Source organism: Ochotona princeps, chromosome 5 (genome assembly GCF_030435755.1).
Source record: "Ochotona princeps isolate mOchPri1 chromosome 5, mOchPri1.hap1, whole genome shotgun sequence".
In the NCBI taxonomy this organism is placed as follows: domain Eukaryota; kingdom Metazoa; phylum Chordata; class Mammalia; order Lagomorpha; family Ochotonidae; genus Ochotona; species Ochotona princeps.
Genome location: NC_080836.1, coordinates 54,260,122 through 54,273,320, shown reverse-complemented (window position 1 = coordinate 54,273,320; position 13,199 = coordinate 54,260,122). Strand labels below are relative to the sequence as shown.

The following is a 13,199-nucleotide window of genomic DNA, read 5'->3' as shown; positions in this document are numbered from 1 at the left end:
ACCAGCTCGAGGCCAAACCCAAGCCTCTTGTTGGATTGCAGGCCCTTGGGCCCCCACTCCTCCAGAAGATTTCATTACTGTTCCCTTCCATGGAAATTAAAAAGAAAAGTCTCCCATTTTTCTTCTTTTTTCAAACCTTTTTCACATGAGTTTATTTCTGAAACAGCTTTCCTCTAAGAAATCAGCTAGACCCGTGATTCAGAGGGCTTCTTGAAATCGCATAGTAAGAAATGTCCCCATATCTCAGTATAAATGCCACCTCCACGCAAGTTAACTAGATTGACCCAGGGTTCTGTGGTACCAGAGACCCCGTCTGCTTAAACTAACATTCCTCTATGGTGGTGGTGGTGTTTGCCAATGACAGCATCACTGGTGGTCCTCGCACACAGTGTTCGCAGCAGCAGAATAGTTTGCTGTGTGGATACACCTGTCTTCTGAAGGGGCCCGCTGAAGGAAGAGCAGGGTCATTTATGTTGAAGGCACCTGTACCAGCTGTCACGGATCATGCGAAGCACTTGACATGCATGCTGTCACTTCACAAGTGCATGTCGTAGAGCCTAAGTAAATTGAGCAGGGTCACATCCCTACGGGAAGTGGCCTTAGCATTCAAACCCACATCTGCCTAATGTCAGAGCTCTTGCTGTCTCGCCTCAGCCTCACTTCCTGCCTCACGTGATGGAGCAAGGAACAGAAGACATGCACAGAGAAGAGCTAGAGGACCTTTCCCAATGCAGCTTGTCAGCTTTTTATGTCATCATCAGTTCTTAAAAATGTCTCTGGCCAAGAAGAGTCAGAGTGTGTCCTAAAGCCCCCCTCTGTAGGAACTGTCTGCGTGGAGCCTGTGGACCCCCGTATAGGAGAGCAGACGTGACCATGAGTCACATCTCAGGGAGTCTGTGGGGACATAATTCAAGAAGTGTCTTTTACCACAGAAACTTTTTTTAAGTTTGTGCGGTTTTTTTCTAATATGCATTTCCCACAGACTTTTGGGGCAGAAGTGACTACAAGGAATAAAAACGGGACACATAGGGGAAAGGCCAGAAACACTTGCAAAGGGCTGAGCCACCTGCCTGTGCCCTGCAGGAGTTCAGCTGTGCCCACTCCTGCTCTCTCACTCCTCTTCCCATAGCTTACACATTGCTGCCATAGAATACGAGAGCTGCAGAGACAGCCTGCACACCCAGCCCTCCCCTGTCCCCCAGCCACACGGGAACAGCTCTGCCACCCAGAGCTCCTGGTGGGCCTGATCCTAGCCGATCTGCCCTGGGCAAGCAGCCTGGGAGCTGTCTTCCCTGAAGACCGTAGAAAGGCCACAGGGCTCGCTCAGTGTGTTGCCTTGGCTAAGTCAGATCAAGTAAAAGTGACAGTACTGCATCCCAAAGGCATAGTTTCTAGGAGAGAATGCTGGGAAGGCGAGTTTGCTGACTTTTCTTCTCGTCTGCCACCAAGCAAGTCACCCTTTTTTTGTTTGACTGAATTCTAGGTGCCTCCTTTGTGACAGTCTATTCAAAGATGTAACAGGACATGCTTTAGGAGCCCTTCCACTTGACTTGGAGACAGTCCCCAGTGCTCATTTCCCGTTCCCACCAGGTCCTCATTGCCCAGACTTTCCTCAGATGCTGTCTGTTCTCTGTCCATCTTCTTTCCCTCACACTACTAAGGTCATATGAGGACACTTGCAAAAATCCATGGAAAAGAAAAAAGGTTGGGTACAAAAAAATTTAAGTCCATGCATTTGGATTAATGGAAAATGCATAAATGAGAAAAACTGTGCATGGGTTTGAAAAATTTTTGCACCAACATAAACATCTTTTAATTCCACTTGCACAAACCTTTTGAAGTCCTGTCAAGGTCAAGTCTTGCCATCTCCTCCCATGGAATTCCTCTGAAGGTCGCAATTCTCACACAAGTCTGTTTTCTCACAGTGCCTATGGCAGCCTCTTGCTTGTATAACAGCATTCTCCCACCCCATCCCCCTCTGAGGGGTCCCTCCACACTGAGGCCTTGCGCATTTGACAACAGCCAATGACACCCATTCATCTCCAAATGCTTGCCATTGTGTCTGCCTCCCTCTGCTTTTGTCTGGGGAACTATACCCTCCAACAAACCTGTGATGAGAACCAAGAGCACTTCTGGAAGTGGAAGGAGGAGAGTGACAGACTCCGGGAGGACTGTTCATTAGATAGCAGTGTATCTGATGCATGTCATGTGTTTCCTGAGGTCTTTCTCAGATGTCCTCTTTCTGATCACCAAACTGACCCGGGGTCAGCTGGCTCACTGGGCTGCCTGACGGACCCCCCTCCAACCTCCTCCATGCTCCATCTTTCCTGTTGCAGTCCACAGATGCCCCATCCTCCATGGGGTCTAAGCCCAACACCATGGGGCCACCTGGATGTTTGTCTTCCTCACCCAGGCAGTCCCAGGCACGCTCCCTTCAAAATCTACCCAGAGCCCAAAAACCTCTCTTCATCTTCCCTTCCACTAACTGTCCCTCTGCTTCCATCGTGTCCTTCCACAGCCTGTTTTCCATAAGGCAGTCAGAGGAGTGTTAGCTGTGAAAACTGAATCAGTTCAGGACATTTCTTCCCAGTTCTTTCAGTGAATGCCACATGCTTACAAGGGCCTGCAGCCTGCAACACCACTCCCCACTTTTTCATAAACTTCCCTCTGGGTTCTGGGCACAGCTAACCTCTGCCAGGAGCCAACTGCCCCCTGCCCAGACTTCCACATGGCTTATTCTCTCTCCCTCCAGGTTGTTCCTGGAGACTTTGTTCCTCACTCAGGCCTATCCTGACTACCCTATTTAAACTTGCAACCCCAGAACCCCTAGTCCTACTTATCCTGGATTTTTTTTTCCATTCCATAGCACTTGCTGCACTCCGATGTATAATACGCAATGGGGTTTCATGGTCAGTCAATGCCCAGTACATAGCAAGCTTTAGTGAGAAGCACATTTTGTTTTCTTGCCCCCACTAACACCACCCTTCATTTCAACTCTTCACAAGGTTCTCCCTAAGATTATTAGCGTAAGCTGAAAAGGCAACGAAGTTCCTCTGTTTAATTTTCAGAATTGTGTGGATTCAATAACTAGTCCTGTGCTAAAACTAAGTAGTAGTTTTCCATAGCAAATTGAAATTTCCTTCCCTTATCTCTGGAAATTAAAGCCTTAAACCTGAGCACTGCACCTGGGCTGGTACCCTGTCGTTGTCGAAAGACACCCCTTAGAGACCCCAAGTCTCAGACAGCATGCTTTACGTACCACAGCAAGAGGCAAATGACAGGTTCTTCATTGGGAAGAAATAAGCCAGAACCCTGAAGCAGCTTTGCACAGAACGTGTAAAATCAGTTTCCTTTAATGAGAAAGCTGCAGTCACCATTCACATTATGAAATTTAGTAAATCTGTTCTGCTTGTGCTACAGAACTGTCCCTTTCATCTTAGGCTAGTTCTTAACCTGAGTCTATTACACTACCATTAAGTTGGTTTGCTTGGTGAGTTAGGAAGACCAGGGCTTTTTTTCCCCTCGCATGTTACATTAAACCAGATGTTGCCTTCCCAGCCTTCCCAGCCCTCCCAATTACGGTTGAGGAGCCCGGGGCCCACTGTGATTGCCCAAAACCCCACCCCACCTTCCCAACACCCATCTGTATGGAGCAGGAATGCTCTGCGGTACTCCCGTAAAAGGCACAGAACTCCAAAGGCCTGTGTTGTCTGTGACTGTAGAAGTGAGAGGTAACCTTAGTGGACTCCACATCCTTGAAAGGCCAGTCCGGGTCAGTCCAGCTGGTCTGTGGCTAACACAGGAGAACTGAAATATCCAAGTGAAGATGCCTCCCCTTCAAAGCTTGCACTGCGGAAGTCACAGCTATTTCAGGGAGCCCGCCAGCACATGCCACACTTAAAACTGCCCTCAGGCTGCAGTGCGTTCCGAACACCCTAAGTATAGAAAATGCCTGTGCTTTGAGGGCAGATCTGATTTTTATAGATAACACCAAGTGCTTAAGGCCAAGTCTCCTAAATAACCATTGGATGATAGCAAATCTTGATCTAAAACATATGTTTGAAAAAGTTAGGATACATACATATGCTTATAAGATTTCAAGATCTTAAGGAAAAAAATATATATGAATGTCAGTTAATAAGCCTTAACTAGGAGTCACGTGGCAGCGGGTGGCACAGCCTGTATTCTGTCACCAGAAGGGGCCTGGCAGAGTATCTGAGTGGCACGCCATCTCTGAAGTATCTCTGTGGTGTTGTAAGAGAAGCTCACTTGAACGCGAGTCATTCTCTGGGTCCATGTGTCTTCATAGTTACATCTCCTATTTAACATATGCTTTCTGCAGTTGCCAAACTCAAGGACAGCTGAGTATTGCCCCCCACCAAAGCCCAGGCGAGCAACGTTGTGCCTTGAAGCAAGGCCCCTTTAGAAACCTGAACCTTGCCCCTCAGATTGCTCGAACGCTTGGGCAGCGACTGAAAGGAAGCAACTCAGAGACCCGTTTCAGATGGCCACAGAACAGAGGGTGGGGGACCATGTGCGCCCACTTTCTGTAAAAGCTTTTCTCTGTGGTGTTCTGCCTGCCCTTTTAGAAATCATGGATCCAGATGAGCAGCTGGAAACCCTTCACGAAGCCCTGAAACTACTGCCCCCTGCTCACTGCGAAACCCTCCGCTACCTCATGGCGCATCTTAAAAGGCAAGTTCCACACTGGGATTCCCACCCCATCACATCCCACCGTTTAAGGCTCACGCAACAACACGTGAAGGACAGGACAAGTGACCGATGGAGGAAATGAATAAACATGCAGCTGCGTTGCCTTCGCCTGTGACGCTGCATGGGTTGAGAAAGGACACTAAAAATAACCTGTCCTGGGATGGGACCAAGGACACGGTTCTGACATAAGCAGGATTTGCAGTTCCGGTGTACAGTGGCAGAGGAATACTGGTGTCACGCCAGGGACATGCATTGGTCTCTGTGGGAAGGACATGCTTGGGGCTTTAAAGGCACTTGCGTCATAAAGCAAAAGCAAAGCAGCTGGCAAGACATCTCCCTTTCCTTATCTCTGCCTCAAAGCAAGCACTTCAAGCTCTGTGAGATTTTTAGATTACTGAATTAATGTTGCCATCAGCAAAAGCTGGCATAAAATGAGATGAAATACAGGGTTAAGGGAGGAATGGAAAACCAAATGTCTCAATTAGTTTTGATTTTCCAAGCAATGCGTAGTAACATAACATCATTTCCCTTGAGTCACTCTTGGTTCCTATCAATTGATGCTGTTTTCAAAATTCTCTGACCAAGTTTTAGTGGTTTTAGCATTTCAAGACAGAAAACCGATTGGAAAATAATTGAATGTGCCCTAAGCCTCGACTTCCCAACAATGAGATCTGAGTCATTCACAGATGTTTACATTTTCCCATTTTAAAAGCACCAGAGCTAAAGACTTTGTTTAACATGCATCATCAGCCTCCCATCTGAGTGCTTCACATTTGCATGTAAGTCATCCCCACCAGAACAAATAATCCTCTGTTGCTGCAGTAGTAACAAGGATATGAACATTGACTGCCTGATGCTGTCGCTTAGCCCCAGCAGCTTCTCACTGCTGCTGGGACTGTCTGCCTTCCCTGCGCAGTTCTGCAACAACCCCAGAGTAAATGATGCGGCAGACGTGGAGGGGGAGGGGAGCGGAGTAACCAGGGCGCCCTTGGCAGGACAGCCCAGCCCAGGAACCCTGCCTGACCATCACCAGAGCTCAGATTATTCCAGAGAAAGCCAGTTCTTTGAAGTGTGGGGAAATACAGTGAAACAGCCCAGCAGGTTGAGTGGGAAATTGGACCCTGGCCATTCTAGTCTTTGGCTAACTCTCAGGCTCGGGGAGGACCCCTGCAACTTCCAGGAAGTCATGTGCTGCTGCCCTTCTGTGTTTTTCAGAGTGACCCTACATGAAAAGGAGAACCTTATGAATGCAGAGAACCTTGGAATTGTTTTCGGCCCAACCCTCATGAGGTCTCCCGAGCTGGACGCAATGGCCGCCTTGAATGATATCCGGTATCAGAGACTGGTGGTGGAGCTGCTAATCAAAAATGAAGACATTTTGTTTTAATCTTTTAATTTGAGGGGGAAAAGAGATGTTTTACAGATGAAGGAAATGTTTTATAGTAACTTAATTGGCTCCCACAGCCAAAGTATTTCTTGGTTCAAGTGTGGGCACATTACCAGATAAAAATGAAGGAACTTTCTATTGTTTCTATAGCACTACTCAGCTGTCCGTGTCAAACAGTGAACACATGCTTTCCAGTTCTAGTAAGCCTGGGTGTTTATCATGTTAAGAGAAACTCCAGCTATTGCATGACTAGCCCCCCTATCTGGCAACAAAACTCACATGCCAAGGAAACCACACACCTGCACCTGCACCGCATCTCTGTCCCGGGTAGTCTGTGGTCGTAACCCAGCATGTTTCACACTGTGAGCCTCTTGTGACTTCGCTTTAGGGTCTGTGTCATGGGTTTGTGATGCTCGTACAAACATGCACACGTAGAACAGCGCCTCTGGCTGTCGCATTCCCAGAGACCATGTCATGTGCCTACCCTTCACAAATGGCTGACTTTCGGTTCCTCTTAGTTAGCTACATAGTACTTTCTTTCCAGCAAAAGCAAAATGTGTCCTCGGATTTGTTATCTTTATTAAATTAGCTCTACCAATAAAAAATGCACAACACAGCCATTTTCTGTTACATTATTATGGGTTTCGGGTTCTAAGTTTGTATTTTAATCCAGCAAGTGTTTAATTTATTAAATTTAGCCCTTGGAAATAAGAAAGATTCATAACCTGTTTTTCCTCTCAGAACTGAGATTGGGGAAAAACAAAATGTTTGGTAATTTACTTCACTTTGAGTGCTTCCTCTCACCTCTTATGCTTGTTATTAAAAGTTTTGGGGCAGGATCTTGGCCCACCGGCTAAGACTGGTCAGGATGTCCATGTCCCATATTAGAATAGCTGAATTTGGTAACCAGCTCTAGTTCCTGACTCTGTCTGCAAAAATAAAACCCTGGGGAAGGAGCAGGTGATGACCCAAGCAGTTGGTTTCCTGTCACCCACATGGGAGACGTGGATTGAGGGTCTTGGCTCCCAACTTTGGCCCAGTCCAGTCCAACCCAGCGCCAGCCTTTGCAGGCATTTAGGGTATACACTAAATGGGAAACATACACATGTTCTTTCTGCCTCTCAACAATGTTCAGTTTTGTGATGAGCTCCTAAAATAAAGTGCTAAGAAATAGTACACTCAGCCATTGGTTTTATTTTCTTCTTGTATTGTCCTGGCCAAGAGCTAGAATGTTTTCTTGACTTTTGGAGGTGGTGTCAACAGGAATTCCTGTAGGCAGCACAAGAAGCTAGCTAGCAGAGTAACTCTTTCACATCCTTTTGTTTGCTCCAATGTGTGCTGGAAGAGGAAGGGTCTGTAGCTGGATGCCTACACCCTCGTTTAGGGCTGGACCTTCACCACCCACCCAGAGAGCTAAGGGTTAATCAGGACCTGTGTCCTTGTGTCAAATCAACACTCTTCTAAAGTTCGAGCCAGCTTTTCTTTCTTTTATTAATTACGTTGCATTATGTGACAGTTTCATAGGCTCTGGGATTTCCCCAACCCCTCCCCGTGCCCTTCCCCCATGGTGGATTCCTCCACCTTGTTGCAGGATTACATTTCAAATTCAGTCGAGATTCTTTCGTTGCAAACATATACCAAGCATAGAGTCCAGCATCTTATTGTCCAGGTAAATTCAACAGTTTCTTGGGGAGACCATCTCTGGTCTGAAGGCAGAGCTGGCAGAGTATCATCCCGATCAATTAGAAGCCCCAGCACAACATCAACAACAATTTACAACATTATGGAATTAATTGACATGGTACTGAGTAATCAGTGTTAAAACAATGCAAGTTCTTAACCACATCCTATGACTACTTCATTAACATTTCAATTTTAATTTATACACAGAACCGGCTGCTATTCACCTTAAAGTGGCTATAGGGTACTATTCAGCTGTCTCGTGTCTGTTTTCATTTTAGTATTTAGCAGTTTATTGTGTTGACGCATAATTTTGCTGAACTTGGTAGATTTTAGAATAGTCTAAAGTGGGTTATAACTCTAACAAGGCCTTTGTCAACAGTTGAGGTGCAGAACAGTTTTAGGAGGGGTGTGCAGAGTATCTTCAATACCCAAGTGAGGAGTAAAAAATCTTTGTGTCCTGTCTAGTAAGGTATATGTGGATCCACGCTGATCATTTCCTGTTTGGTTCTAAGCTTGCCTTGTATTTCTGAGTATTCTATTTTTTTTGGGGGGTGGCTCTGGAGCGACCCTGATGGTCACTGCAAGAGAGGGTAGGGATCCAAAGTTGGAACTAAGCAAGGACCAGAAAAAGCTCCTCTCCCTAGTCCTGAATGAAGTTTACTGTTCTTCTGTTTCTGCAGATCCCTCAGGGCTCCTGAGCCAGCTTTTCAAAGTGAAGCAGTATTGAAGACATATTTCTAACCTTTTGAGACTCTCAAATAGAAGGACATAGAAACATCTTTAGTTTTCCCTGGTTTTGCCCCTAAGTAGGAAGTGTTAGGCTTCTATGCTTCCTGTTACTATGGAGAAAGTGCCTTATTCAGGAACGGCTGTCCCCCAGCTCACTTCTCAGGCAAAGCACCAAGCATAGAAATGGCTAAAGTGCAAAGATTTGTTTCACAGAACATGGCAATTCTCTCTCCAGTGGAGGTCACTATAAGGCACTGGACACAACTGCTTTTGACCCAGAAAACACGTATGTCAGACAGGGCTGATCCAGTGAATCTGCCCCTGGGTTAGGTAAACCTGGAATTCCATGTGTTAACTGCTGGAGTTTGTCTTGTATGTGGTCTTACTTTTAGAGGAGAAATTCAGTAGTAAAGGAATACGCTTCACCTGAGCATACTCGCCCTGCCCTTGCCTAGAACAGAGAGGGTTGGCAGGGACTGGGGAGCAGAATTTTGGAGTAGGGACTATACCTGGAGCAGAAGCGTGGCTCCAGAGGAAATAACCTCCCTGCTGCATCACAGATGCCACACTCTGGGGCTGGCTTTAGGCAAGGTTATTGCTGACTAGTTGTGTGAGAGCATCTTTGGTGTTTGGTTTTTTGTTTTTGTCTTCTGTAGTTAGCTATATGGTGGTGGGTTTTTTGTGTGTGTGGTTTTTTTTTAGATTTTTATTGGAGAGTCATATTTACAGAGAGAAGGAGATAGAGATCTTCCATCCACTGGTTCACTCCCCAAGTGGCCCCAACAGCCAGAGCTGAGCTAATCCAAAGCCAGTTGCCAGGAGCTTTTTCCAAGTCTCCTAAGCAGGATTACCCAGGTTGAGTCATTCTCTACTGCTTTCCCAGGCCACAGTCATGGAGCTGGATGGGAAGTAGAGCAGCCAGGACATGAACTGGCGCCCACATGGGATCCTGGCTGTTGCAAGGCAAGGATTAAGCCACTAGGTTATGATACTGGGCCATGGTGTTGTTTTTAAGGAGTCGGAAGTGTGGGTCATGCCCTTAGGGTGTGCAAGACACATTCTTGGCTATGAACATGCTGGGACAGTTGGGTGACACTTCCTTGAAATGAAGAAAGAATTCCCAGACACTTAAGGCAGTTCCCTCAGGAAAAAAACAGAACTTTTTCCATGCCTTTCTCTTAAGTGGAAGACTTGAAGTCAGTGCCCTCTATGCTGAGGCAGGATGCGGAGGAGGAGCCAAGTAGTCTCCTGGTGGCCAGCCACACACCACCCCCCCCACACACACGCACAGCCCTCCCTGCAGAGTATCCAGGGATTTTCCATTTTTCATCTAGGATTTTCAAAGAGTTACTGAGAAGGTTTGCAGGTAAAGCTATAGCCTGCTACACTGGCATCCCATGTAGGCATTGGTCTGTATCCCAGCTACTGTAGTAGGGAGCTGGATGAGAAGCAATGTACCTAGGAAAGCAGAATTGGTGCAGGAGACCCAGATGAAGCTCTAGGCTCCTGCCTTGCCAAGCCCAAGCCATTGTAGCCATTTGAGGAATGAACCAATAGATGAAAGATTCCTCTAGCACTCTACCTTTCAAATAAATCTTTTAAAAAAGAACAATTGAAAAATGAAAGGTTTTTCCTTCCTAGTTTTGTTTTGTTTTTAATACCAATAGGCCAGCAGACCACAGTAGTACACCACTGAACTGGATGTAAAAAGTGCCTTTCGGTGGGGAAACTGATGCTTGCTGAAATTTTTTTGGTTATATGAACATAAATATAAGACCCTTAAATAACTTTGTTTAGGGTTCCAATCATTACAAAAAATACTTTGGAGCTTATCACTACAAAGTTAGGTATGACTTGCAAGTCTATAAAGCAAAAATTTGAAATCACATTGGAAAAATCAGGGTACCTAAAACTTTTTCATTGGAAAGTCAACTTCTTATGGGAATCTAAGTTTATATGACATGGTTGGCCTCTAGTAACACTAAGGTCTTCATGTTTGTTTCCTTAGTATTCCATCCAAGGCATCTCCTTGTAAGAAGGTGAAGCACCTGTGTCCTTTCCCCATCCCTCCTGCTACACATTGCACTTCCCTGGACTCCCGGGTCGCTCTCGCCTTTGGATGTTGTGGCCGGTGCTGAAAGAGAAGGCTAAGAAGAGTTCACCACTGTTGGGGTCTCACAGGGGAATTCTCAGAGGTCATGGTAATGACCTCATGATATGCAAGTTGAAAGAAGACCTGCATCCACATTTCCTGTGTGCTCCCTGTGCACCATGCACTGTGTTAGGACTTAAAACGATCTTGGTCTCAGCTCTCAAGCAACTTTCTAGGACAGTGACCTCATTATTTCTAGACTTCTCATTGTGCATCTTGTCACTTGTGAGTCCCAGAACTAGTTATCAAGAGAGCTACACGACAGCACTCTCTAGGTAAGGGGAGCTCTCAGGTCATGGACTCACCAGTTGGCCCCAACTTCCCTGCATCTGACATGGCTGCACGATGTGTCAGTCCTGCTGCGTCCTGCCACATTTCCTTTGTTTCAGTCAATTCTTAGCACAGTTGGTGTCACTGAAACAAGGAACAGTCTCACCCTAACCACCCAGTCTTCTTGTGGGATACGGAATCTCTCCTTGTCAGTGAAGGGCTTACAACCAGCACTGGTTTTAGCACTGTTCCACCTAGTCAGAGACATCAGGACTGCTCAGCAAGTGCAAACATAATTTTAATTTTTTTCTATCTGACTAGTCCTATGTGTCACAACTGGGAATGACTCGGGTGACATTTGTATATTTAAAACAGATCAAGAGAGCGCTAAGCTAAAAAAAAAAATGTAAGGAAAGTCCTGATTTGAGTTGTATTGTTCTAATCCTAACATTTCACAATGTAGATGTTTTCTCATATTGCTTATTTATTCAGTTGAACAGCACAGAACACTACCAAAAAGGTAGAAGGCACCACGTTGCTGACTTCAGTTTTGGAGTTCTGGTAAATCCTTGGAGGTACTGAGAGTTGCACTGTTTCTGAGATACACTCTGGGTTACCTTGTGACAGAAAAAATCAGTGTATGGAGCTAGAAATCTTAGGATTGTTTTCCAGTTCTAGAGCATAACCTTTCAGCCATCCATACCACTGGGTATTACAAAGCAAAGATGATCACAGTGTAGAAACTGAAGACTCAAGGCAGTTAGCAACAAAGGCCTAATATTGATAAAACTCCTTAAGCCCGAGATGCCATCGACACACAGAAATTGTTCAACTGCCAGCAGAGCAAACTTAGAGGAGCTGGTTTCCCTTGAAGTGTCTTTGAGGACAACCTGTGCACTGTCCTAAGCTTTTACAGACAAAAAGAGCAAGTTTCAGCATGAGTGAATACTTTCCTGAAGGAGTTTCCATTCTTACCAAAGAAATGTAAATAACAGGAATAATTTGTCCAAGGTTCTGTGGAACTATATTGAGGCTATGAGGAGAGGGCATGGGCACACAAAGGTTAAATTCAGCTATATCAGCATCAGGTTTCTATCCTGGACTTCTAGGAACAGAAGCCATCAGCAAGCCATAGAACAAAGCATGAATTTAGCCATCATGGGAAAGCGTCAAGCCTGCTTCTAGCCTGCTTCTCCAACACTACCCTGCTCTGTATAATGGTTTTCAAACTCTAGCATCTATAAACACCAGCTCAAAAACTTGCAGAATAGTTTGCTGGGCCCCATTTCTAGAACTTCTGAATTAGGTTCAGAGTAGAGATCAAGAATTTGCACATCTAACCATCCTGGTGATATCACTGCTGGTCCCAAGGTAACATTTTGGGCACCACTGGCCCAGGGTGTCCTCCCCTTGATGCATGTTAGAACGCACGAGTCCCTTCTGCAGGACAGTGAAACTGATGGCTCTACAGGCCAGGCCTGAACAGACAGCTTCTCAGGGGATGCTCAAGAGTTGCCCTTGTGCGGATTAAATTCAACTTTATATCCTGTTGCTGATAGAATGTACTCAGGTTTGTGTAAGTATGAGAAGACAGAAATGACAATCATGACAAGTTTATACTCACAGACCTAAAAAACTCAAGGCACACAGAGCTAGATGAGGAAGGACCAAGTAGGGTCAGTTTGGAGGTACAGTGCAGGCCACAGCTTCCTTGGGGTTCCCAAGGGAAAGGGTGAGTGAGGCAGGGAGATACAACTGAAAGTGTGGGACTGGCTGCTCTGACCATTCTGGTGGCTTGTCGGCTGTAGGGGTGGTTCCTTGCCCGATGCCCAAGCCTGGGGTGACAGGCAGAAGGGAATGTTGGCTGTGAGTCACTGGTTTGTAGTTGGAAGTGCACTCAGAGGGTTCTCTGCTGTTGCTAGAAACTAGGCAGCTCCTGGAGGCAGTGTCTGTCCCCAAGGTCAAGCCCCCAAGTGCCAGAGCTTCGAGAATCCAAAAATAAGAAAATATATTCAGTAACTCACAGCCCCCACTTCCCTTCTAGCCATCTGCCACTTTACCATCTCAATATGACTCTATCCTCAATACTTTCTTATTTACATTTTACACTAAATTGGGCCCAGCACGGTAGTCTAGCGGCCACAGTCCTCACCTTGCCATGTACCAGGATCCCATCTAGGCGCCGGTTCTAATCCCAGCAGCCCCGCATCCCATCCAGCTCCCTGCTTGTGGCCTAGGAAAGCAAATGAGGACAGCCCAAGGACT

The 13,199-nt window shown here is 46.1% G+C and overlaps 1 protein-coding gene across 1 annotated transcript in view; it reads left to right on the top strand.

The window, feature by feature from the left end:
• Positions 1-6,717, top strand: part of CHN1 (chimerin 1) — a 204,529-nt gene extending 197,812 nt beyond the window's left edge. The window contains exons 13-14 of the mRNA XM_058664659.1: positions 4,590-4,695; positions 5,929-6,717. Coding sequence (XP_058520642.1) covers positions 4,590-4,695; positions 5,929-6,100 — 278 coding nt within the window. The 3' untranslated portion in view covers positions 6,101-6,717. The remainder of the gene's footprint in view (positions 1-4,589; positions 4,696-5,928) is intronic.
• The last annotated feature ends 6,482 nt before the right edge of the window (positions 6,718-13,199 follow it).